Genomic DNA, 27571 nt, shown 5'->3' with positions numbered 1-27571 from the left:
CTGTTTGGATTTCAGCAAAGCATCTGATATAGTACCATAAGGGAGATTACTACTTAAATTGGAAATCATGGCCTGTAATGTGGTATCATAGACAGATAAGGAACTGGTTAAAACAATAGACAAAGAGCTGTATGGAAAGGCAATATTTCAGGTTGCACAGTGATATGCAGCAAGAATATCAAAGATAAGCTATAGAAAACTAATTTTCATTAGCAGCTTTCATGCTGGAAAAGGGATGCTGATGATATCTAATATACAGCTGGAATATGATGGTAAAATTGGGAGGCATCATTAACATAAATGAAGGCCATATATGGGAGCATCAGAAATGAGACAAGATGTAATTATTGTACAGAGTGTTAGCCATAGGATTTGATAAAGCACAATAAGAACTTTGGTCTGCACTAAGAAATTATGAACTGGAAATGAAAAAGAGGAAAACTACCTCTGAGTCTAGGTAAATAGCAAAATTACTAAGGGCCATTGACATTATTCTTCCAAATGATGAATTTCAGTGTGCAGAAGATATGCAGAAATGCTTACATGATTAAAGAGGCTTTCATGATAAAAGGGGGGGAGCTGTGCTTTTCTACATTAGCAAGGTAGAGAATAAGAGTAGATAATACTTTACAACTATATGAGGAAAACATACATATGGAAGCTGTGGAAATTAAAAGAGAATGTGGGTGCAAAAACCAATGTGTTGAGTATGAAATTACTAGGTTTGGAATCAAGACATTCTCAGGACAAGAAGGACATGGTCACAGATAAATCCATACCATGAATTAAAGGGCAGGATCAGAAGAACCACAAAAGTCTGGCAATATGGACCCACAAAGGCTGTGAAGATATGTAAGGATGTCTCGTGGAGCAGGATGCAGAAGGAAAGTAATCAAAACAAAATGCAATGGACTAGGGCAACTGCGAAAGAAGAAGCCCGTATCCAAAAACTGATGAGAAGTAGTCCTGTTTGCTTTCCAAAGTGGTTTTTATTTTATTTATTCTTTTATTTATTCAATTTACTGAATTGCTCCATCCTGGCCTAAACTGGGCTTTGGGGAACGTACAACAAATAAAAACAGTATGTTAATTAAAACAGTGCAACGATACAATTTAAACAGTAGATTTCTAAAACCCTGATGGCATCCTGGTGATTTTGTCCTTCAGCCAGATCCCTGGAACTTACAGGGAGGGGGGAGGAAACTTTGTGGGGTAAAGGAAAGATGTCAGCTGTTGCTGTCCTCAATCAAAAGCCTGGTGGAATATCTCTGCTTTATAGGCCCTGCGGAACTGCATGCTATCCCACAAAGCCCGGATGTCCTCTAGCAGGTTGGAGCCAGAACTAAAGATGTCTGGCTGTCCTCTACAAGAGCCAGAGCTTTCTCAGTTCTGTCTTTGACCTGGTGGAACTCTCTGCAAGAGGACATCAGGACCCTGCGGAATCTCATGGAATTTTTATGGATGAATTCTATTCAACTTGTTAAGCAGAAGAAAATCAGTCTCTGTTATTGGGGCCAGAGGTAACAATAAGCCTCCACTTAAGTAAAAATCTTAAAGGCACTTGCCCAAAACACATGCCTTAGAGGCTTAGACCAAGAGCCTGAATGCAAACAACATGCCATAGATCTGCTTCCAAACCATAAAAATAACAATTAACTTCATAGTTTGCTAAAGCTGTATTTTACTTTCTGTTGCTATTGATCTGGAATTGGAGTTTTGCAGACAGAGGCAGAAAGAAGACCATGGTCGTTTTCGCACTTAGCATTTGCTCCCCTTATTCCACGGCGCAATTATGTTCGGCTCATTTTCCTCGTTTTCGCACATGGACTCATTTGCGGAGTCGCTTTCCATGAAGCCCCGGCTCAAATCGTTTTCCCACTGGCATCGACTTGAGTTCGATGCCCTGTCAATCTTTTTTTTTTTTAAGCGCAAGTCTGGTTGCGTAAGGACGTAATAACGTAACATCGAGCAGTCACAGCTGTTCCTTCCCCTTCTTTTCGTGGACAAACCGCATCACGTGTGCTGCTTCTGCTTATGGATAGGCTGCAGCTATAGTATCCTCCACAGCCCTTTATGTATTAACAGAAGCATTCACAGTGGAGAATCCTAGCACTAGATTCCCCCCCCCCCCAAATTCTGAAGTTGCGAAATATCGCAATAACGAAGAGAGAGAAATCGAGGGGTTTGTGTGTGTGTGTGTGTGGCAGCTTCTTCCTTTCCCAGCCTCGCTCCCTCCCGGGTGGCGAAGCTGGGATTTCCTCCGTGCTCTTCCCCCTCCCCGTCTGGCGCTTGCAACGGGGACCTGACTGATTCCTGCCGCCAGAGCTCCCCCCCCGCCCCATTCTCTCCTTCCCCTTCTGTGGCGCGTGTGAAGAGTGAGCTCGCGTCTATTTTCTAACCGAGCGGAATGTAGCCAGGGAGAAGAATGCAGGACTCCAACTTCCCATTTTATACATGGCGATTTTGTGCAGGTCCAGAAATCCTGGTGGCACAGCTGAGGGAGGCATTGCCTTTTTAAAACACACACACATGAACGCTTTGGCCCGCGCCGGCACTAGATTTCCCCCCCCCCCCCAACAATGTATAATGTAGTTGCGAGATAACGCAACAGCGAAATAACGCAACTAAAGTCAATAATAATTAAAAAAAATTCTAACGAAACCAATTGAAGTGGCAATTGAGGCTATTCCAGGAGGGGTTTTTTTTTCTATTTGTTAATTTCGAAATATCGCTATTACGCAAGAAATATGAAGTTTAAAAAAAAATGGCCGTGCGGGCACTTTTGGGAAGCGCCGCGAACGGCTGATGATTGGCCAAGGGGGTGGATGGGGTGGGAGGACGGAAAGGGAGAGGGTGACGCCCACAAAGCAGTCGATCCGGCGTGGATGGATTTCCCACAGCAAATGTCACGGCTGGGGCCGGGTCAGGCAAAGTCCAGAGGCAGTCCGAGGTCTGTAGCCAATAAGCAGGAGGGTCCGAGGTGCCAAATCCGAATCACTGTAGAAGTATCGCAGGTCTGAGGTCCAGAAGCCGAGGTCAGGGAGTCCAGAAGTCCAAAGCCAAAGTCAGGGAGTCAGGAACCAAAGTCAAGCCAGAGTGGATGCTAGAATGTCAGGGAGATGACTAGTTGCTTCCACAAAGCTTCCTCCCAAAGCCCACAGCTATATAGCCCTCTGCTGGCTGTTGCCCGTTTGGGCTAATTGCTGGCTCAGGGAGGCAGCCAGGATCCTGTTACCACTCAAGCATCCTTGCTCTTAGAAGGGCCAGAATCCTCTCAGAACTCAGGGCTCAGGGAGCGTCTTGCTTGTGAGCGTGCCGCCCTCCTCCGATCCCTGAGGTCCTGCCGGAGGCGGTCACGCACACGAGCCACCCGAGAGGGCGAGGCAGGGGGGCTGGGATCTTCTCCAGCAGGAGGCAGGGGCACTGGTGCAGGTGGCAGGGGCACAGTTTCCTCATCAGACTCAACTTCCTCTGAAGGGTCCCCAGCACCCATGACACTATCCCCCCCCCCAGGGCCCCCCTCCGTTGAGGGACCTGGAAGGTCGGGGTGGTCGTTGTGGAACTGGTGCACCAAGTCCGGGGCATGAAGATTGTCCTCGGGCTCCCAAGACCGGTCTTCTGGGCCGTATCCCTCCCAGTCCACCAGGTACTGGAGGCCTCCACGATGGTACCGGGAGTCCAGGATCTGGCGCACCTCATATTCTTCCTCGTCATCCACCAACACTGGTGGTGGCGGCGGTGGGGAAGGAGTCCGAGCTGGGTCAGGGGGTGCAGCCGGAACAAGGAGGGAGCGATGAAACACGGGGTGAATGCGGAGGTGGGGTGGCAACTGGAGCCTGAAGGCGACGGGGTTTATTTGTTCAACGACGGGGTAGGGTCCAATGAACCGTGCATCCAGCTTGTGAGACCGACCAGGCCGGCGCAGGTAGCGAGTTGAGAGCCACACCTGATCCCCCGGCTGCACTGGAGGGCCTTCTTGCCTCTTTCGGTCCGCAGCCCGTTTATATGCCTCCTTGGCTTGCTGTAGCTGCTCTCGGAGCAAGTCTTGGCTGGCACGGAGTTCTTGCAGGTAGGCATCGACGGCGGGGACATTCGTGGGTGGTAGGATCGCTGGAAAGAACCGAGGGTGGTACCCGTAGGTTGCAGCAAACGGGGTCATTTGGGTGGATGAATGGACCGCGTTGTTGTATGCAAACTCCGCTAGGGGCAATAGAGTGGTCCAGTCATCCTGCTGGTAACAGGTGTAACAGCGGAGATATTGCTCTAGCGTGGCATTGGTGCGCTCTGTCTGGCCATCTGTCTGTGGGTGGTAGGCCGAGGACAGGTGCACTCGAGTACCCAGGCTGGAATGGAGGGCTTGCCAGAACCGAGAGGAGAACTGAGGGCCCCGATCGGAGATCAGATGGGCTGGGAGTCCATGCAGACGAAAGATGTGTTGCAGGTAAAGCTGGGCCGTCTCCTGAGCTGTGGGGAGTTTCGGGCACGGAACAAAGTGGGCCATCTTGGTAAATAGGTCGACGACCACCCAGATACAAGTCTGACCCTTGGAGCGTGGAAGTTCCGTGATGAAGTCCATCGAGATGGTATCCCAGGGTCCTGAAGATGTGGGCAAGGGCTGCAGCAACCCTGAGGGTTTGGCTGGGATGTCTTTGGCCCGTCGGCAGACGTCACAGGAGCTGACATAGCGGGCAACATCAGCGCGAACTCGTGGCCACCAGAATTCCCTTGTCAGCAAGTGGGTGGTCTTATGCTGTCCAAAGTGCCCGGCGGGTAACGAGTCGTGGGTCAGGCGTAGCACTTCTGCCCGCAAGGGCCCGGGCGGCACATAGAGGCGTTCGCGGTGTAGCAAGAGGCCGCCTCGAGTCGTGAACTCCCCTGTTGGGTCATCTTGGAGAGCCTGGAGGTGTTGCTGGACCCAGGGATCATTGGCCTGACTAGCCCGAATGTCCTCCACGAGTGCTGGTGAAGTGGAGGTGGCTGCAAATACTGAGGGCGGCAGGATTGGAGCAGCGGGCGCGGTCTCAGTTGAGGCAGGGGCGTATTCCGGTTTTCGGGAGAGCGCGTCTGCTTTCCGGTTCTGGGTATGGGGGATGTAGGAGATCCGGAAGTCGAAGCGAGAGAAGAATAGGGACCACCGGATCTGGCGCTGGTTGAGACGGCGGGTGGTCTGGAGGTGTTCCAAGTTCCGGTGATCGGTGAGCACTTGAACAGGGTGGCGAGCCCCTTCGAGGTAATGTCGCCAAACCTCAAACGCCGCCTTGATCGCGAGCAACTCCCTCTCCCAGATGGTATAGTTCCTCTCTGCAGCAGTGAGCTGCCGCGAGTAATAGGCGCAGGGCTGTAGTGGCTGGGACGGCTCCTCGCGCTGGGACAGCACTGCTCCCAGGGCCACGTTGGAGGCATCAGCCTCCACCGTAAAGGGAAGCTGGGGGTCGGGGTATCTCAGGAGTGGCCCGGTGGCAAAGCGAGTCTTCAGGGTGGAGAAGGCGTTATCGGCCTCGGGGGACCAGTGGAAGGGTTCTTTGGGGCGGAGTAGTTGAGTCAGGGGTGTGGTCAGGGATGCGTAGGCCGGGATGAATTGCCGGTAGTAGTTGGCAAAACCGAGGAACCGCTGCAGGTCTTTGCGATTCTGAGGAGCCTGCCAGGTCAGGACCGCTTCTACTTTTTTCGGGTCCATGAGGATCCCCTGCGGTGACACGATGTGCCCAAGGAACTCGACGGAGCGCAGGTCGAAGTCGCACTTCTCCAGCTTGGCGTAGAGACCATGGGCTCGTAGGCGCTGCAGGACCTGGCGGACGTGCTCGGCGTGCTGGGCAGGATTGCGGGAGTAAATTAGGATGTCATCCAGGTATATGATCGCGAAGCGGTCGAGCAGGTCCCGGAATATGTCATTCATGAACCTCTGGAAGACAGCGGGGGCATTGGTCAGTCCGAAGGGCATTACCAGGTGCTCGTACTGCCCGTATCGGGTCCCAAACGCGGTCTTCCATTCGTCTCCGGGCCGTATGCGCACCAAATTGTACGCTCCACGGAGGTCCAGCTTGGTGTAGATTTGGGCCCCCTTTAGGCGATCCAAGAGTTCAGGGATCAGTGGTAGAGGGTACCGGTCGCGGATGGTGATCTTGTTCAGGGCCCGGTAGTCATTGCACAGCCGGAGCTCCCCACTTTTCTTCTTCACGAAGAGCACTGGAGCAGATAGGGGAGAGGTTGAGGGTCGGATGAATCCGCGTTTCAGGTTCTTGTCCAGGAAGTCTCGCAGAGCTGCCAACTCCGGCTCCGACATTGGGTACAGACGCCCCACCGGGAGTGGTGCCCCAGGTACCAAATCAATGGCACAGTCGTAGGGCCGGTGAGGGGGAAGCTGATCAGCTCCTGTCTCTTCGAAGACATCAGCAAAGTCCACATACTTCTGAGGGAGCTGAGGACCACCACTCGGGATGCCAGCTGCTAGAGTGGTGGGAGGAGTCAGATGGGGGCATGGGTCTCGGAAGCGTAGTTCCTGCTGGGCCCAGTCCACGATGGGGTTGTGCAGCTTCAGCCAGGAAAGGCCTAGAATCAGCGGGAAGCGAGGCATGCGGGCGACATCAAACCGCAGCTGTTCTTGGTGCTGCTGGACGTGGAAGGTGATGGGACAGGTCTCCTGGGTGACGGGGCCAGAACGGAGGAGGCGCCCGTCAATAGCCTCCACCAGCGACGGAATCCCTTTTGTCTGCACAGGGATCTGGTGCTGCTTCACAAAGGCGGCATCTATAAAACAGTGGGCCGCTCCCGAGTCCAGCATGGCATACACGAACAGCCAGCGTTCGTCAGGCAGACGGAGTTTGACTGGTAGCAGGAATGGCCCTGGGGTATCAGCCCGCTGTTCGGAGGACCCAGCTAGTCGCCCCAGGCTGGGGGGTCCACTTACGCCTGGGGCTGCCCTTTTGGCGGCGGTGGCAGCGAAGGTCCAGGTATCCGATGCTTAGCAGGGCAGCCAGAGGCATAGTGGCCTGCCGTGCCGCAGTAGAGGCACAGATTCTGCGTGCGGCGTCTGGTCTTTTCCTCTGGGGTCAGGCGGGGTCGAGCAGCTCCAAGCTGCATAGGCTCATCCTTGGTGCTGGTACTAGCTGGGGACGGGCGAGGAGCCAGGTAGCACGGCGCAGGGAGCTGGCGCCCTCTGGTCTTGGCTTGGCGGCGACTTTCCAGGCGGCCATCGATGCGGAGGCAGAGGGTGATAAGTTCTTGGAGCGTGGGTGGCTGCTCCACCCTGGCCAGTTCATCCAGGACCTCCTCTGCCAACCCCTCAGTAAACTGGTCCATCTGGGCAGCCTCATTCCACGCCAAGTCCTGGGTCAGGAGCTTGAATTCAGTGGCATATTGAGCCACCGAGGAGTTGCCTTGTTTCAGTGCCCTGATCTTCCGGTTGGCTGTGGCTGCTTGGACTGGGTTTGAGAAAGCAGCAGACAGGTGGGCCTCAAACCCCTGGTAATCAGTCAGTAGGGGAGAGGACGCGACCAGTAAGGGTGTGGCCCATTTGGCCGCCTGCCCCTTTAACAGACTGATGACGAAACACACCTTGGTTTTGTCATTGAGGAAGTCCCGTGCTCTCAGTTCAAAGTACAGCCGACACTGTGCTAGGAAGGCAGGAAATTCTTCCACGGCACCCCCAAATCTGTCAGGTGGGGGAACTGGGCACTTGGCTGGAGCACTGGCCGCAGGTTGTTGCTGCAAGTGCACTACTGCCTGTGTTAGCTGCTGTACCTGGGCTTGGAGCGCAGCCAGTAGTTCTGTGGTTTCACTTGCTTCAGCATCCATCCTGTGGAGTGGGTGTTTGTCGGTGGAAGCAATCTGTCACGGCTGGGGCCGGGTCAGGCAAAGTCCAGAGGCAGTCCGAGGTCTGTAGCCAATAAGCAGGAGGGTCCGAGGCGCCAAATCCGAATCACTGTAGAAGTATCGCAGGTCTGAGGTCCAGAAGCCGAGGTCAGGGAGTCCAGAAGTCCAAAGCCAAAGTCAGGGAGTCAGGAACCAAAGTCAAGCCAGAGTGGATGCTAGAATGTCAGGGAGATGACTAGTTGCTTCCACAAAGCTTCCTCCCAAAGCCCACAGCTATATAGCCCTCTGCTGGCTGTTGCCCGTTTGGGCTAATTGCTGGCTCAGGGAGGCAGCCAGGATCCTGTTACCACTCAAGCATCCTTGCTCTTAGAAGGGCCAGAATCCTCTCAGAACTCAGGGCTCAGGGAGCGTCTTGCTTGTGAGCGTGCCGCCCTCCTCCGATCCCTGAGGTCCTGCCGGAGGCGGTCACGCACACGAGCCACCCGAGAGGGCGAGGCAGGGGGGCTGGGATCTTCTCCAGCAGGAGGCAGGGGCACTGGTGCAGGTGGCAGGGGCACAGTTTCCTCATCAGACTCAACTTCCTCTGAAGGGTCCCCAGCACCCATGACAGCAAACTCCGAGGAGTGGATCCGGTGTGGATCCGGAGGTTTTCAAAAACTCCGGAAGCATGTTGAAAAACATACTCCGGCGTGAAACCCCTGAAGTGCTGGAGCAAACCGCAGCGCCGGAGCAACAGGTGCGAAAACCAGGAAAAGATCTGGAGGTAAATGGGGTGCTACGCCGGAGTAAACGCTAGTGCGAAAACGCTCCATGAGAATAAAAAGCTATAAACAGGCCACAACTCTATAAGGTCTGATTTTTAAAAGTCTGATAGGTCATGGGGTCTCCACAGTTGTTAAAGTAGATAGCAAAATCATAACACCTTTTAAAGAGAAATAATAAAAGCCAGGCAGAAAGCCCTTTGCAGCCAATCTTGTCAGATTAGAGACAAAAATTCTTCACTGCATAATGATAAGCAGGACAACTTCAGCAAAAAGTGAAAACAAAATCTGAAACAAAATTGGATTCAAAATAAAAAATATAATTACCAGTTATGATCAGGAACTCCTCTGAGCCATCTGAAACCTCCAAAGGAACTTGAACCCTTATTTCAGATTCTATCACACCTCCTACCCAGGGGTGGAATTCTAGCAGGAGCTCCTTTGCATATTAGTCCACACACCCCTGATGCAGCCAATCCTTGAAGACCTTACAAGGCTTTTTTTTGTAAGTTCTTGGAGGATTGGCTACATTAGGGGTGTGTGGCCTAATATGCAAAGAAGCTCCTGCTAGAATTTCACCCCTGCTCCTACCTTATTTAGCACTCCCAACACTAAATTCCAAGCCCCTCAGTTTTAAGCATACAGCATAAGGATGATTGTTCATTTTATAACTGTGCTACTCTAGAGAAGGGGTTTTAAACTTTAAACCCCTTTTCTGGGGTTGCACCACAGCAGCAGCCATGTCTCTCCATTCTATCCTGAGCCCATAGGATAGAATTGGCTATGAGTGCAGGGGGGCACAAGTAGTTAGTCTTGCCTAGGGTGCCAAACAGTCTAGGTCTGGCCCTGCGTCTATCATATTTCTGAATATTTATTTTAATGAACATCACTGTTAATGAACCACATTCTAATAACCATGGTGTCCTTTAGTAGGCTACAAGGCCGTTCTGGGATATATGAAAACAGTTCAACCAATTTTGTTGTTGTTTTTGCCTTAAATTATATTCAGAACATGAGACTAAAGTATGCCTTGAAGTAATCCATTGCTACTGTGATATCCTTAAGTCACCAGACATGTTAGACAATTTCCTTTTGTGGTTTTTAAAATATATGTGCAAATTAACTCCATAAATGTATGGAGAAAATATGCATTTAATAATGCATTTTGTAAAGCAGTATTTTCACCATACATATAGGAATCTCAATAACAGAAAGTGGAAACTGTCTTCCTTAATATAAAATATTATCACCAGAAAGTGAAAGAATGCATCATTGATGAATGTACCAACCATAATATGTTAAAGTACAGAAATGCACTTTGACCGATGCAAAGAGTATTGTAAAGGGCTCAGAATAAGCAGAGGGAAATGGGGGTGAGATGGAACAGAGAATGATCACCACGTAATATTTTTCTTCTAGTGTCTGTTAAAAGCATTGCAAGATGGAAAACTAACAAAAGTGTGAAAATTGTCAGTAAAGTCTGTATGGAATTGGTGTCTTACCTTTTCCCCTTTCTGGCCTGGCAAACCAGCTGCTCCTGGTAATCCTGCTTCTCCCTGTTTAAAATAAAGTCAGAATTTTCTGTTCTGAAATTTAATTAAAATAAGAAACACAAGCCACTTCTACATGGACAGTGTTATCCATTTCCCACCAAGGAACCACAAGCTGCTGCTCCTATTGCCAGTGAAAGAAAAATAATCAAAAGAACTGCCATTGGGCAATGGTGTGATGTCACTCCTGGGGAAAGCCTGGAAATGTCTTCAGCCTTCTTCTAGGAATTGCTAGAAACACTATGGTTTTTGTCATAGAGTTTCCAGTGATTCCTAGAAAGGTGTCACATCACTTCCAGAGTGTCCCTAGAAGTAATGTCATGTGATCATCCAATGGTGTCCTACATGTCCCACTCTCCTGGACTCTCTGCCTGGCAACCCTAGTTATCCTATCCTAAGTCCACTAAGAATTATGTCTTTGCAAACCCATCAACTTCATGGATTTAGAAGTGTGCAACTCTACTTAATAGGATGGCCAAATCAGGGTTGTGAAATTCCTGGAGCTTTGGGGACAGAACCTTAGAAGGGCAGAATCTGAGAAAGGTAGGGAACTCTGGAGGGATGTGATATGACAGAGCCCATCCTCTGAAGCTGCATTTTCTTTAGGGGAACTGATCCACGTCACCTGGAAATCAATCATAATGTAAGGGGATTTCGAGGCCTCATCTGGAAGTTGGCAACCCTACTAGAATCATAAAATCATAGAGCTGGAAGGAATTGCCTGGGTCATCTAGTCCAACCCCCTGTGCAATGCAGAAAATTCACAAATACCTCCCCCCCCACACACACACATCGTTACCCCTGCTCTATGCCCAGAAGATGACAAAAAACAAAACAAAACAAAACCCAACTTCACGATCCCTGGTTAAACTGGCCTGGAGAAAATTGCTTTCTGAACCCAAAGCAATCAGCATTTCCTTGGGTGTGTAAGGATTGCACTGGTAGTATTCTAAACTTGAAATACTCCTGCTGGTTGTTTTAAATGTTTAGGAATAGGACAAACTCATCTTTCAGAAGGATGCTGCCTGAATACTTTCTAGCTCCAATGTTGCAGTTATTCCACTTTCCTTACATTTATCCAAAAACTGGGGTATTGTTGGATTTTCCCCCCTCAACCATTCATGATTTGGCCATTCATAATTAACATAGAGCCTCCTCCTTTCCTTCATTCCTATTCAGCTGAACCTAGTGTTGCCAACTGCCAAGGGGGAAGTCTCTTTAAAAGAAGCTTAATAGTAAGTTATTTACCAGATGATATTATTTACCTCTGTGCCATGAAAAGTTTCAGCTGCACACTTCCACACAAAAAAGATTCTAATAAAAGGCCAGGACATTTTCTCCAGGCCTGCTGGCAACCACATTTACTGCATTTTAATGGTGTTCTCTATGGCAGTTTTACAGCAGTTCTACAGCATGGCAAATCAGCATGGTACACATTTCTTTTGAGAGAATTCCCCAACCCAGACTTGGTCAACCTACCCTGCCTCCTGGAACATGTTGCCACCCTCCAGAGGAGGGAGGGACGGAAAAATCCAGCTGGTAGCTGTCCAGTCCTGCAACTCTCCCAACTCAGCCAGGCATCTCCATGTGGCTCTGCCAGGCTGAGCACCTCCATCTACACAGTGTGCAAAGTTCTACCAGGCTGGGCACCCCAGCCACACAGCTTGCCCACCTCACTCAAGTCAAAGGCTACTTTCCCTGAGCTGCACACAGCTCATCCGGGCCAGCCACCACCTTCCTCAGGCTGCACACTGCCCTTCATCCCTGGGCTGGATCATCATAAATAGTAGGCAGGTCATCAGCCCACAGAGTTGGAGTTTGAGGATTAGTGTAACAGCTGCTCATGTCCAAAATACCATCTATTCCTAACATGGAAAACCAGACCCATCCCTTTTGGGGTTAAACTGGCAAGGGGAGGGTGGTCTCTTCCAGGTGAGAAATCGGGTTCCCTAAACACAGTTCAATCTTTTCTCCTGCCTACAGTATATCTTCTGCCCATGATTTTGTGCCCAGAGGTAGCAAGAACATTATCATATATGGATTATTTTTAATGCTTATTTCTAATATTGCCTAACTCCCCCCCCCCCATCATTCTTTTTGCTATAAACTAGCTGCAATAATTTAATAGATACCATATTTTACTGTTTTTTCACATGGAAAATACAATCAGCCATACTCAAAAGAACTTGATCAAGACAGGTAGCCATGATAGTCTGTAGCAGCAGAAAAGATTAAGAGTCCAGTGAGTCACTGCTCACTTCTTCAGATACCAGCACTTTAAAGTAGGGCTGCCAAGTCCCCGGTCTGGGCAGGGGTTCCCCCGCCTGGTAGGTTCCCAATCCGCTGGCCCACATTGGGCTGGTGGGGGGAACCTCCCCCTATGGCACTGGCACAATGATGTCACCTGGAAGTGACACCATCAAAATGGCAGCGCACACATGGGACCGCTCTAGGCATTTCTGGGAAAACTCTGTGGTTTTTCCAGATGCTCTAGCCATTTGGGAGGTAAAAACTTTATGGTACCTATTGTACCTAGAAATGCCTAGAGAGGCCTGCATGTTTGCCACCATTTTGATGACATCACTTCCGGGTGACATCATTGCGTCACGTGAAAGTCCCCCGCTACAGGAAGCTGGCGACTTGGCAACCCTACTTAAAGATTAACAAAATTTGTGATAGAGTACGAGCTTTCATCAAAATGTACGACTGCAAGAAGATCAAATCAGTCAGTCCTAAGGGAAATCAACCCAGACTGTTCACTGGAAGGTCAGATGCTAAAGCTGAAGCTCAAATACTTTGGCCACCAAATGAGAAGGGAGCACTCCCTGGAGAAGATCCTGATGCTAGGAAAGACAGAAGGCAAAAGAAGAAGGGGACAGCAAAAGATGAGATGGCTGGACAGTTACTAATGTAACAAACACGAATTTGAGTGGACTTCGGAGGATGGTGGAAGACAGGAGGGCCTGGCGTGACTTTGTCCATGGGGTCGCAAAGAGTCAGACTCAACTGCGCAACTGAACAAACAAACAAAAAAAGAACTTTCATTCACAAAAGCTTCTACTCTACTCAGGGCAGGCACTGCCACTAGGCAAACTAGGTGATTGTCTTGGGAGTCGGCCTTCTGGGGGTGCTGAACTGGGCACCCCATGTGAATGGTGACGTTATCATTTCAGGGGAGGGGTGTGTGTGCCAGAAGTTAGCCTTGCCTAGGGTGCCAGACAATCTATGGCCAACCCTGACCCTAGCACAAATGTTATTAGTCTTTAAGGCGTTATTAGACTTATGCTTTTCAAAAGAACTTGTGCATGGTCTACATACTCTGTCTGGAACCCTAAATATTTTTAACAGCAGTTTTTAAAGGCATTGCCTGGGCTTCAGAATCACAGAGAAGTTTAAAACCATGATGGGAAAAACAATTTTAAAATCCTACAGATTTCCCCTGGGCTGACTCATGTTTATCACACACTTGAAAGTACTTACAAATTTAAATACTGGAAGAATAAATTCAGAATATGACCATTTATTTAGCACAGAAAAATGTCTGCTGTACGTAACTTAACATCACTCAAATCTATCCACATTACATTAAGTAGATGTAAACATTAGCACTGGTGTGTAATATTTTCTAAAATGGTGCTAAGTGGCCCACTCAGACTTTCTATAGCAAAACTATGTGTGTGTGTATGTATGTAGTGACATCACTTCTCTCTAGGAATCACCAGAAGCTCAACTGGCAAACCATTTTTTTCCCCCTCAGAAGTGACATCATGTTGGCACCAATGGTACCCCAATGCCCCCACCCCAAAGAATTTCACCAATTTTACCATATGCTCATGGCACCATATATATACACAGGGCTTTTTTTGTAGCAGAAACTCCTTTGCATATTAGGCCACACACCCCTGATGTAGCCAATCCTCCTGGAGCTTAGAGTAGGCTCTGTACTAAGAGCCCTGTAAACTCTTGGAGGATTGGCTACATCAGGGGTGTGTGGCCTAATATGCAAAGGAGTTCCTGCTACAAAAAATGTCCTGTACATACATATAGATATACATGAGTGTACATGCATTAGCCTGACAGTGTAATATGCCCGATAAGGGCTCAAATAAGATGGGGAAAGACTTGGAAAATGAATGCACTTTCCAGGAGGGTCCAGCTGTTCTGTTTATGATATTTCTGACATAGATTTTTTTCCACACGTTACTCCTGAGATAATATGTATGCAATGGGATGATGTATACATTACAAGTGTAGAGATTTGCACTGGACCCTGTTGTCACTTACAGTTGAGCCTCTTGCAGTCTTACTGGTGCTCTACTCCCTGATAGCCTTCTGCTTCTGATGCAGCTGGATGCTTTGTGTTGGATGTCCCCAGTTTTGTCCCATTTTAAAGGTCACAAGAGTGGTGTCTTTCAGCTTCTGCCTAGAGAATTTGAGTCTATCAGCACTGCTCTTTCCTACTAGCCCCTTAGTACTGTAGTCCTGTTCCTATGCTCCATTTAAGAATCAACCAATAACTGCCACATACTGTGTCAGCTCTCAAGCTAGCTATTCCCGGAAGCAGTCATTTCTACTGTTTGGAAATTCCATCTCTGCAGCATACCTTGGAGTGACATTTATCCAATCAATGTGAACAGTTTAAATCACCCTTTATTACAGTTTTTGTCTGTCTTCTAGATTACTCTAATCTCCTTTAACGCTGAACCATTAACTGGCAATCTGGTGATAGAAAGTGCTGCAAGAGAAGAACAGAAATGATTTGCTACTACCCGCCTGGGTGTAGCAACTATGCACTTCCCCGGTGGTCTCCCATCCAAGAGCCAACCCCACTCAGCTTCCAAGATCAGATGAGATCAGGCCAGCCGGCGCAGCAGCACACCGAAGCAGCCTGTCACAGGTCGAGATGCAGGACAGGAACCCGGAAGTGACCGACAGGCTGCTTCAGCGTGCCGCTGCGCCGGCCCCCTGGGCCCCACAACAATGGGACCGATGCCACAGGGACGGGCTCGAAACACTCTATGACCCCTCAAAAGAACATCAGTCTAGCTCGCTTCCCCCGAGCCCTGCCGCCATAAGCCTCAAGGGGGCTCATTTTGCGGCATCTCCCGGCGGGAGGGTGGCATCCGCACGGGACACATATCAAATGAAAGAGGGGGCGCAGGGCTATCAGAAACAGCCGGCGGAGGGAGTCGGGAGACCACCCCACTGGGGGATCCACACCCCGAAAGTGATGAAGGTGGCGCAGATAGAGCCAACAGAGCAAACAGGACAAAATAAATAGGCTGCATTATGCAGCACAGTTGAGAAAGTGCCTTATCCCATATACTGATGAAGTAAATACAGGATCTGAGAACAAAATTGCACCAGCAGACACAAACACAAAGCTCCCTTACACTGAATCAGTGCTTGGGTCCACCAAAGTCAGTATTGTCTACTCCAGTCACAAACACAAAGCTCCCTTACACTGAATCAGTGCTTGGGTCCACCAAAGTCAGTATTGTCCACTCCAGTCACAAACACAAAGCTCCCTTACACTGAATCAGTGCTTGGGTCCACCAAAGTCAGTATTGTCACATAAGAACATAAGAGAAGCCCTGTTGGATCAGGCCAATGGCCCATCCAGTCCAACACTCTGTGTCACATAAGAACATAAGAGAAGACCTGTTGGATCAGGCCAGTGGCCCATCCAGTCCAACACTCTGTGTCCCATAAGAACATAAGAGAAGCCCTGTTGGATCAGGCCAATGGCCCATCCAGTCCAACACTCTGTGTCCCATAGGAACATAAGAGAAGCCCTGTTGGATCAGGCCAGTGGCCCATCCAGTCCAACACTCTGTGTCCCATAAGAACATAAGAGAAGCCCTGTTGGATCAGGCCAATGGCCCATCCAGTCCAACACTCTGTGTCACATAAGAACATAAGAGAAGACCTGTTGGATCAGGCCAATGGCCCATCCAGTCCAACACTCTGTGTCACATAAGAACATAAGAGAAGACCTGTTGGATCAGGCCAGTGGCCCATCCAGTCCAACACTCTGTGTCCCATAAGAACATAAGAGAAGCCCTGTTGGATCAGGCCAATGGCCCATCCAGTCCAACACTCTGTGTCCCATAAGAACATAAGAGAAGCCCTGTTGGATCAGGCCAGTGGCCCATCCAGTCCAACACTCTGTGTCCCATAAGAACATAAGAGAAGCCCTGTTGGATCAGGCCAGTGGCCCCTCCAGTCCAACACACTGTGTCCCATAATAAGAACATAAGAGAAGAAAGACTTACCTATTTGATGTGTGGCTGGCTCAATGGAAGGTCCCAGCAGCTGAGCAGGGCAGCGCGGGGAGCGCAGCCAGGCAAGGCCGGGGATCGCTGGGTGGCCTGCGCCGCCACGCCCAGCGCCGCCACGCCCAGCGCCGCCGCGCCCAGCCACCCAGCAGGGAGCGGGGCCGGGCGGGCAGCGCAGCCAGGCCAGCCCGGGGATTGCTCGGCGCCAGGGCCAGAGGGCTCAGCCGCCGAGCAGGTGAGTGGGACAGGGGCGGGCAGCGACCCACAAGGTGAGCCGGGAAGGGGAGGGAGGGCCTCGGATCGCTGGGCCGGCGCCGCGCCAGCCCAGCGACCCACTAGGGGAGCTGGGAAGGGGAGGGAGGGCCTGGGATCGCTGGGCCGGCGCCGCGCCAGCCCAGCGACCCACAAGGTGAGCCGGGAAGGGGAGGGAGGGCCTCGGATCGCTGGGCCGGCGCCGCGCCAGCCCAGCGACCCACTAGGGGAGCCGGGAAGGGGAGGGAGGGCCTGGGATCGCTGGGCCGGCGCCGCGCCAGCCCAGCGACCCACTAGGGGAGCCGGGAAGGGGAGGGAGGGCCTGGGATTGCTGGGCCGGCGCCACGCCAGCCCAGTGACCCACTAGGGGAGCTGGGAAGGGGAGGGAGGGCCTGGGATCGCTGGGCCGGCGCCGCGCCGGCCCAGCGACCCACTAGGGGAGCCGGGAAGGGGAGGGAGGGCCTCGGCGCCGCTCGCACGGCTGTGTGGCGGGCCCTACGCATGCGCAGAGCCCGCCACACCGCCGTGCGCATGTGCAGGGACGCTGGCTCCCTCACTCCCCGCCTTCCCCGCCCGCGCGCGCGGCCCGCCGGCTAAACCGGGACTTTTTAATGGTCCCGGTATAGCCAGGGCGGGATGCGGGAATTGGTGGCCAGAACCGGGAAAGTCCCGGGAGACCGGGACGGTCTGGCCACCCTACCCGGGAGAGCCATGGCCAGTCTGAATAGGCAGTACTGACCCTGAAGGACCAATGGTTTGATTATCTGGTATTTTACTAATTCTAATGGAGGTGTTTTTTTTTTAATTGAAGTTGCTCTTGCATAATTTCACCAGACACTCTTCCAGTCTCACTGTGATGCACATGAGTATAAAAATGGCCCTGTGTTGATAGTTCCCAGTGTTATCCAAGCTAGTCAGATAGTTGATTGCATTAATCTATGAGGATTTAATTCCCCGTTCCCCTTTAGGCTATATATTCTGATTAGCTTCATTCCACACATAGGAAGCCAGGGTGGTATAGTGGTTAGAGCAGGGCATCATTTGTTATGGGGGATGGATCTGACATAAATGAGACCTTGTTGAGCCAGACCATGCGTGTCATAAAATGTAATGCCAGGCAGCACAGAAATAAACGTTATAAGGGACACAGACAAACACATTTTTTTTTAAAAAAAAACACCTTAAAATAAAACATGCTTAATGTTTATTTAACAGTCTCTGATAACAAATACCTCTTGCTCTGAATTATTGCATTGAATTCTGGAGACAATGTCTGTGCTGTAGCAATCTTGAATATGCTGTTCACTGTTGCTCAAGTGTGTATCTGTAAGTTGCAACCCTACTTTTGATTTATTGACATATTTATTACAGAAATCTCATGGTCAATGCTTTGAGCCTAAGACCCAGAGGAAATGGGCAATGCAAGCTTTTGTACATAAGATGCTTTATGTGCTGGTCAAGAACATGTGAAAGCACCATGACGCAGACTGAGGGTGATGTGTTTGTCTACAGAACTATAGTCTTCCCCAGAGAAATAACTACAACTCTTATGAGGCAGTGCAAGAACAGAGACAGCCATGTATAGAGGTCAGTATCAGCCTACTTATATGGGAAGTCTAGGTTAAAAAGGAAGCTCTTGCTCTTTCCCTCCCTCTCCAGGAGACTAAGAGGGGAAGGAGCCTCAGCCAATAGAAGAAAGAGAGGCTTGGTTCAGTAGCCGTGATGTGCAATTGAGAAAACCTGGCAAAACAAGCTCTCCCTCCCCGACATCCTCCCCAAGGGAGGAGACTCAGGCAATGGAGAAAATACTTTGCTCCGTAGCTCCTGTGCAATTGAGCAAGCCTGGCAAAGCAAGTTGTGATGCAGAAGGAAGCAAGAGAGGGAGAAGGAAGCAGATTATAGTGAGTTGCAGGTGGGCCTGATAAGCACCCTCTGTGGGCCTGATCTGTCCCATGGCCTGCAAGTTTGACACCCCTTGGTTAGAGTGCTGACCTACAATTTGGGAAACCCTTGTTGGAATTTCCAGTCTGCCAAGGAAGAGTATTGGGGCTTGTCACACACTCTCAAGCTAAGCTCCCTCAGAGAGTTATTGGGAGGATAAATTGGAGGACAGAGAACAGTGTAAGCCATTTTAGGTCCTCATCCAGGAGAAAGTCAAGGATGAATGAGGTAAGTAAACAAATAGCTGCCACAAGCTGTGCAGTACAACTCATGGGGTCCAGGCCATTTTTTTTGTATTCACCATGTCCAAATTAGTAAAATCTACAAAGCATAATTTAGAACTTCCTCTAATGTTAAATCTTAGCTTAGATATAGGAAAGAAACTGTTAGTCATCTGGCATATCCATATCTCTGATAAAAATAATTTAATAATATTCAGCAACAGTACAAACCAATGCAGATCACATAAGGCATGAGCAACACATAAAATGAATTAATACCTTGTTTGGATAGCAAAAGCATTTTTCTTCAGGTTTTTGTTCCATTATTGGAAGTGCGTGTATTTCACCCACATGAACAGTTGATGGTGATGCTGCAGTAGTTTTCAGGTGTTCTTCCAAAAGACACTGAAATTATAAATGTTATTTTGATTTAAGTCTGCTTCATCAACAAGGATCAAATATATGTTTCCTACAGTGTCTTCTGGAACATAATAATGATGTTGTGAATGCAAACATTATGAAAGATGAACTCAACACCGAGACTGATTGATTTATGCTTTATATGATATTAAGAAGGATTAAATTTTTTTAAGATTCCATCTTAATTTAAAGATGGAATCTTTAAAGAAGCCAATATAATAAATATTGTAATGATGTGTCTTGCTAGGATGTGAAAAGTTAATCAGTAACCCTCCTTATTCACATATACCGTATACGATCTCTGAAGACTCTCTCTGTATTTCATGTTTATTGTTCCAAGCTGTATATTCCATGTGTGTTATCATCAATGTTCCCTCTAAGCCATAGAGTCTTGTGAGCAAAAAATTTACTTTGTGAGCTACTGACATTAAAGTTATGAGCTACTGGCATTAAAGTTGTGAGCTATTGAATAAATTTGCTCTGGGTCTATTTTTGCTCTGAGTTTGCTCTGGGACTTTTTTTTCTGAGGTCGTTTTTGGCGGTTTCCGTTTGCGCCACAAAAGCGCTGGGACTTTCCGGCTCTTCTGGGTGCTCCGCGGCAATTAGTGCGAAATCCGTGCAGATCTTGCGTGGTGAAGAGGGTCGTCGCTGCTGATTAAGGTGAGTGCGAAAACGACCTGAGCTACGATAAAAATGTGTGAACTGGAGGCCAAAAATCTCTGAGCTAGCTCACACTAACTCAGTTTAGAGGAAACACTGGTTATCATGTATAATGCATACACAATTAAATTCAAGCAATTTTTTTAAAAAATGGTGCCCATTCAGCAAATATAGGGACTGATCTAAATTTAACCATGGTATCAGTGTAGTATGGAATGTAGTGCTTTGCTTTTTTAATTAAATATTTTAGAATCTGGCTAGCCAATCCATATCTACAACAACTGGCTTGCATGCCAAAATTTACCCACTTCCTTCCCTAGCCACACTTACAAACTGGAAATAGTGGGGGAGGGGAACAGTAGATTTACCAACCTCCAGGTGGGGACTGGAGTTCTCCCAAAATTACAGCTGATTTCCAGATAGATCACTTTTCCTAAAGGAAATAGCACTTTTGGAGAGAAGATTCTATGGCATCATATCCCTGTTGAGTTACCACCCCTTCTCAAATTCTGCCCTCCCTAAGCAACCCTAAAATAGTGGGTTAAAAGAATACGGATGGAGAAATTATGCTTATCAATAAAGATTATATATAGATATTTCTGAAAGTATCAGGTTTTCTCTGAAGCCTATACATAGCTCTCTCCATAATATGATAAAGAATTGCATTCAACTTGAGATCCGGATAGACACTGTGAAGATGTGCACCCAGATCAGTTGAATATGCAGATTTCCCATACTGGAATGGAGTAAATGTCTTTCCGATTCCTTTTCCAACAGCCATCTTGCATTTTTCCCCAGAGTTTCTCTTTTTTTTATTTGTTATGAAAAATAACCATGCAATATAGACTTCCATTCTGAAGAAAGGCAATTCCAGTAGTACCACAGAATTTTCATACATTTCTGAAGTTCTAGGAAGGACTTTACTGCTATGAAAAAAACTTGCATTTTTTGTTTTAAAAACTTACCATGTTCTCAGATAATTTACAACAAGTCTCCTGAGCAGCAAGTTGAGGATTGCAATATAGAACCATGTGGCCCAGTTCAATCTGTTTGATAAACAAAGGAATGTTTATCAGAAATATAAGGCAGTGAATTTTTGACACATTTGTAGAACTCCATAGCCCCCACTCAACACAGAATTTAATCATGAAACCCACTTGGGCTTCAATGGTGCCTAACTGCATTGGATTATTGCCATATTTTTTTAAAAATACATTGCAGCCTGTCATTTTAAAATACTGCATTTGACTGCATTATACCAATCAGCAAAACAATCCACGGACACGAATTCAAATTTAACAAGTATTTGGAGCCAAACTGTATTTACATTAATTTTATTTAAGCGAAACATTTATACTCCATCCTCCCATATTTCAGCTCTCAGTAGCTTACAACAACTAAGTTAATATCAATAAAAATATAACTATCTAACTTAAAATATTTTTTTTTAATTGAAAAATCTACCGTGACAGATTTTATAGGCCTTTGCCTTCTTTTGATAAATTCTTCTGGACATAGTTTAAGCACATGCTTGCAGAAAAAAGGCAAACATGCTACATTGGAACTAGATTTTTACAGCAATACTAGTATTATTATTACTACTATATTATTATAACAAATAAATCGCAAATACTTAAAGCATATATTTGCTCCTCTGTACTGCTAAGCCACTCTCCTTCCTCTGGCATCAATTTAGTGCCAGACTAAACATTATGGCATTCTTGTATCTGCCATGAAGATACCGCCTCTATTTTAAAATGCCACAAGAGCTTTAGCCAATACAACTGGGAGGATAAGTGCACTTGATAAGAAATGAGTATGTGATAATCTCTGTGTGCATGTGTGATCATGAGATGGTGTTCAAATTCCCATATGATGTATGAAGCAAGTGTTTCAAATCCTTTCAGCTGTTTCCTTATTAGGTCTCTTTGGGTTAGATCCAGCCAGTTTCTTAACTCAAACTTGCTGAATTCTCCTCCGTATTACAGACCCAGTCCCACACGTCTTTCATACATGCCAGTCCCATAATTCCCTGGCATGACTTTGTGGATAAAGCTGAAAAACTGGTTGGGTCCAACTCTATTTTGTGAAATAAAAAATGTATTTTCTCCAAAAAATATTGACTTAGTTGACACAAAAGGCTCTTTTTGCATATTCTGCATGAATTCCCAAACAAAAAATCTATATGGGGTGGAATCTTCATGTTCAAATCTTTCAAGGCCATTTTGATGACAACCACACCGGTGTACAAATTGCAGAAGAGAGGCTCAAATGTATTGTTAATGTTTAGGGTTGCCAGGTGCTCCGTGACCACTGGCATGGGATGGGGGAGGTAAGGTTGCCAGATCCAGCTTGGGAAACTCCTGGATATTTGTAGATGGAACCTTGAGGGGACAGTGACCTCAGTGGAATACAGTGCCATAGAGTACACCTTCCCAAGCATCCATTTTCTCTAGGGGAAATTAGTCTAGAGATTTTACAAGTTAAATGCCCTAAAATGCCCGAATCTATCCTCTCTATGGACATAATATGTCTTTTATGTACAATAATAATTTGACACCATAAAGAATGTTTGAATAAAAACGTTATGCAGTTTTTTGCCTTAGCAAGGAGATTACATTTCACAGAAATTGGAACAAAAGTGATTAATTATGATAGGTATCAGTGGTTCTTACTAGTCAAGAATATAGAAATCAAGACAACATAAAATTTTAGCTTATTTCTAACCATGGAAGGCCATGAGATCTACGAACTGGTTTAGAAAAGAATTTCTAAAACTAATTTTCAGTGACATTCTAAAGTATTCTGCTTGAAATGTTATTCTCAACATTGTGTGGCATTTGTATCAGATTAGATGATGCAAAATTGACCTCCACATCTGCCTGTGGTGGGAAGTAATCATCTACTTTTATGCTTCTCCTACGCAGTATCCCTGGCCAACATCCAAATATCCATGCAGGGGCGTAGCATTCAAAGTGGGCCCATACGTATACAGATCATACTGCTGATTCCCCTCCCCCCCATTCAAATCCAGGAACTAACCATGTAGTTCTGGACATATGTAACTCAAATGTCAAGCCCACACAAAGATGACTGGGAACATGACAGGTGCATCTTTTCTCCCAACCGCACATAGGGAAGCAGATGGTCTTTGTTGTCGTCCAGTCTGGCCTTTTCTCATGAATTAGTTTCTTCTTCCTACTCAGTATTCCAGGATGCCCTGAATAAATGCAGTTGAGTTCATCTCAGGCTTTTTACTGGACTGGCAGCATACAGGACATTCTAATAAATCTAGGGAGTATTTTTCCCGTATGCATCCAAGGGATCTATTAAGCTCAATTTGTTTGTTTGTTTTCAATTATGCTGCTTATTTCCAGTGCCCCAGCTGTATCAAGACACAGTGTATCAGCTTCCAAAAGTTTTTCTTTGTTGGCTTAAATATTAAACAGATATTTCCTGCATTACGCACATTTCTTCTCATAGTTGCTACCACTTACATCTACTGGCTTGCCATCCAAAGAACGAGTCGCAATAAGAAGCCTTCCTTGAAAGTCAGGACTGGCTTTTGCATCCGTTTGTCTTTGCTCAATTAAGCTGCAGTCCACATACAAAGAAATGATCCTTGATTGTACACTGATGCCAAGCTTATGCCATTGCCGATCAAAGACAGGAAGAATCTCGCGGTTTTTAAAAGTGTAGCGAAGTGAATTCCCCTGGGAAGATTGTGCAATGTATTCCACAACTTTTTTGGAGCCATCAACGACAATGTAAACCTGGAGGCGGGGGAGGGGAACATTTATAGAAAAAAGTAGATTTTTCAAAGCAAGTATAGTAGTTATGAACAAACCAAAACATACACATCCCTCAGTGCAAAATAGGTTCTGTTACAGCCAGAATTCTCCTAATGGATGGGATGTTCATGCCTCCCACTCATTCTATAGCCCCTGAAACATTGCCTCTGAAACTCCACTGCTGGGCATGATGTGGGGCCTTCAGTATGAGAGAGTACTTGGAAAAAGATAGCCCCTCCCCTCTGCTAGCGGAAGTGTTCTCAAATGGGCACAAAATATCCACTGTTGTAAAAAAAAAGTAAAGGCTGTTACTGACCCATGGGGTGACATCACATCACAACGTTTTCTTGGCAGACTTTTATGCCATTGCCTTCCCCAGTCATCTACACTTTACCCCCAGCAAGCTGGGTACTTACTTTACCAACCTCGGAAGGATGGAAGGCTGAGTCAACCTTATCTTTTGAACCCAGCTTCCACCAGGACTGAACTCAGGTTGTGAGCAGAGCTTGGACTGCAGTCCTGCAGCTTGTACTGTAGTACTCTGTGCCATGGGGGTCCTATCCACTGGAAACACCCTTTCAAATATTCTCCCATGCAACTTGATCACTGCACATCAGTTGAGAACCTGTTATTGTTTGATTTATGTTTCATTTATTATATCTGTATCCCACTGCACAGAGATGTTATTTAGTCTCACAACAATCCTGGGAAATAGCTTACACACTAACCATTGTAATGCTATATTACAGAAATGCCACTGGGTTTATAAATAGCTGCATAATGACCACCAGGTTGTTCTAAAAGACCCAAACCATCTTAATATAGTCTGAAGCTAGAGGGCAAGGATCCACTCTCCACAAAACCGACCACTTTTGCAGAAAAAAAAAAACCAAGAGGAAAGAAAAAAACAAATTAAATGGGGGGAAAATTGCGCAAACCTGTGGCATGTTATGCTGATCTAAAATTTGCAACAAATACCACCGTTCTTTCTTGCTGTTTCGTCTAACACGGAATGTGGCTGTTAAAGAATATTCCTCTGGAAGCCCATTTGGAAATACTTGTCTAAAGAATAGAGAAAGATTGTTCTCATTAGTTTGACAGCATTAACTGATGTAAAATATGAAAACAAACATATGTAAAAATACACAAGTCCCAGTTCTGGCCTCATGCATACTCTTACAATTGTACTGTTGTCAAGAGACTGTTCCTTCTCTTGAAGCCTGAAATGTCATAATTTGGTCCCCATCAAATACTCCTGCATTGCACATAGGCCTATTATGCATGTGTGTTTTCCTTCACTTTCACTTTGCATGTACGTCCGGTTTTGTTTGTTATTCTGCAGTGATTTTCCTTACTTCAGCACTCAGTTCACTTTCTATTCACCGTTTCTCTGAGAGTGCTTTTGTGCTGATTTCCCCATTGTTTTGTTTCCAAGCTGAAGATAATTTTAAAGCATACGGATTCCCTCAGATTTCCCCCCCCCACCCTTTTGCCAACCCTTGAAGGTCACTCCCCTGCTCACATAGAGGTTGTTCTACCCACTTTGCACCATCCACCATCTTCCCCCTTCATTGGCGTATAAGCTCCATTTCCCCCTCGTACAATTTTTTTTTAAAAAAAATTTATGAGCAGCATGAGTAGTGATATGCCTCGGGTTGCTGAATAAAAAAATTAAAATGATCGGGGGCGGGAGTTAAAAAGGAGCTATGTAAGGTTGAGTTCCCTGCTGGTATTGGCATGAAAGGGGATCAGGGATGAGGCAAAAACCAGTGTCCGCACTGCTAAAAAAAGAGAGAGCTTTCATTGCTATATGCAAACAAAATAGGAGGGGGGGGGGAATCATCAGTGCATAATGAAATTGACATGAGACGTAGAGTGAGAGAGAGAGGAAAACTTGGATGGGAAGCCTAAAGCTTTGAAAACATTTTTCCCCTTTAATGCTTTATTGAACAAAGTTTGAGGGAGAGAACCATTTTGGTAGTCTCCAGAAGCCACCAAGCTTAAGAATCCTTTGGGATTGATCCATTTGGAGGACAGAGTGCAATTCACACAGGACAGGCTTTTAAAAACTGCCAAGATCACACTAGTGCGTAGGATCAAATTGGAGCATCACAAACAGAAAGCCATGCAAATTTGCAAGGAAGGGCAGGAAATCAGCATTCCTATGCAGATGCACTAGGGCATCAGCAAAAATCCCCCTCCCCTTTTTTTTTCAATTTAGTGTCACAAGACTAAAAGTTCTCTAGAGTTTCTGGCAGAGTAGTTCTCTTCCATACAAATTGCAGCCCTGTGCAAAGTGTGGAGGAGTTGCAGCTAGGCCCATAGCCATGGTGCTGCATTTGAGGGAGAAGCCCCACACTGGACAAGCCCTGCTCCACCCCAGTAGGATGCCATACCCCCAGCGTGCTGCACTTCTTACCCCTGCCTCTCTGCAGCCTCACCCCTGCAGTGGCAGGGAGGCTGGGGAAGGAAAGAGAAGTCACCTTGCCACTTCTGGACTATTCCCCAGCAGATCAGCTGCTAAACCTAAATTTAGGCAAATAAATTATCTTTAATATAATTAGCAGGTGTTCCCTAACTTTCCTAAATGCCCCCCACCAAAGAAATCCTGGCTATGGACCTGGTTGCCATCAACTTTGCACATGGGTGCGTGAACACACACTCATGTTGCTGATGATCACAGTTTGCAATTTCAATTTCACAGTTTGAGGATGACACTAAATTGTTCAGGGTGGTGAGAACCAGAGAGGATATTGAGGAACTCCAAAGGGATCTGTTGAGGCTGGGTGAGTGGGCGTCAACGTGGCAGATGCGGTTCAATGTGGCCAAGTGCAAAGTAATGCACATTGGGGCCAAGAATCCCAGCTACAAATACAAGTTGATGGGGTGTGAACTGGCAGAGACTGACCAAGAGAGAGATCTTGGGGTCATGGTAGATAACTCACTGAAAATGTCAAGACAGTGTGCGTTTGCAATAAAAAAGGCCAACGCCATGCTGGGAATTATTAGGAAGGGAATTGAAAACAAATCAGCCAGTATCATAATGCCCCTGTATAAATCGATGGTGCGGTCTCATTTGGAGTACTGTGTGCAGTTCTGGTTGCCGCACCTCAAAAAGGATATTATAGCATTGGAGAAAGTCCAGAGAAAGGCAACTAGAATGATTAAAGGGCTGGAGCACTTTCCCTATGAAGAAAGGTTGAAACGCTTGGGACTCTTTAGCTTGGAGAAACGTCGACTGCGGGGTGACATGATAGAGGTTTACAAGATAATGCATGGGATGGAGAAAGTAGAGAAAGAAGTACTTTTCTCCCTTTCTCACAATACAAGAACTCGTGGGCATTGGATGAAATTGCTGAGCAGACAGGTTAAAACGGATAAAAGGAAGTACTTCTTCACCCAAAGGGTGATTAACATGTGGAATTCACTGCCACAGGAGGTGGTGGCGGCCACAAGTATAGCCACCTTCAAGAGGGGTTTAGATAAAAATATGGAGCACAGGTCCATCAGTGGCTATTAGCCACAGTGTGTGTATATATATAAATTTTTTTGCCACTGTGTGACACAGAGTGTTGGACTGGATGGGCCGTTGGCCTGATCCAACATGGCTTCTCTTATGTTCTTATGTTCAATGTCAGTGGATTCTACCATGCATTTTGTACAGTTAACATGTTTCCCCATATTATTAGATCATGTGACTCTTTCCCATTATTCACAGTAGCTGATAACATAGCAGAGAATCCCCTAGTGCTCAGCAATGTGGAAAACAAGTCTTCTCATTTACTTATCAGTTTCAAAAAAAGTCTTACCAATTTCAACATCAGTTTCCCCCCCTTTGTCTGCATTCCTCTCTGTCCCTTTTATATAACTAATGCTAAAATGCAT

The 27571-nt window shown here is 47.0% G+C and overlaps 1 protein-coding gene across 1 annotated transcript in view; it reads right to left on the bottom strand.

Annotated features, from left to right (window-relative positions):
• COL19A1 (collagen type XIX alpha 1 chain) overlaps positions 1-27571 on the bottom strand; it is a 348383-nt gene that overhangs the window by 245456 nt on the left and 75356 nt on the right. The window contains exons 5-9 of the mRNA XM_060235557.1: positions 24625-24748; positions 23393-23668; positions 20861-20941; positions 19095-19220; positions 10076-10129 (exon numbers count right to left, since the gene is read on the bottom strand). Of these exons, the coding sequence (XP_060091540.1) occupies positions 10076-10129; positions 19095-19220; positions 20861-20941; positions 23393-23668; positions 24625-24748 (661 nt within the window). The remainder of the gene's footprint in view (positions 1-10075; positions 10130-19094; positions 19221-20860; positions 20942-23392; positions 23669-24624; positions 24749-27571) is intronic.

The sequence above is a fragment of the Heteronotia binoei genome, chromosome 1, assembly GCF_032191835.1.
Source record: "Heteronotia binoei isolate CCM8104 ecotype False Entrance Well chromosome 1, APGP_CSIRO_Hbin_v1, whole genome shotgun sequence".
NCBI classification, from domain to species: Eukaryota; Metazoa; Chordata; class Lepidosauria; order Squamata; family Gekkonidae; genus Heteronotia; species Heteronotia binoei.
The sequence above is the reverse complement of the archived record's forward strand: the minus strand, read 5'-3'. Positions and strand labels throughout refer to the sequence as shown.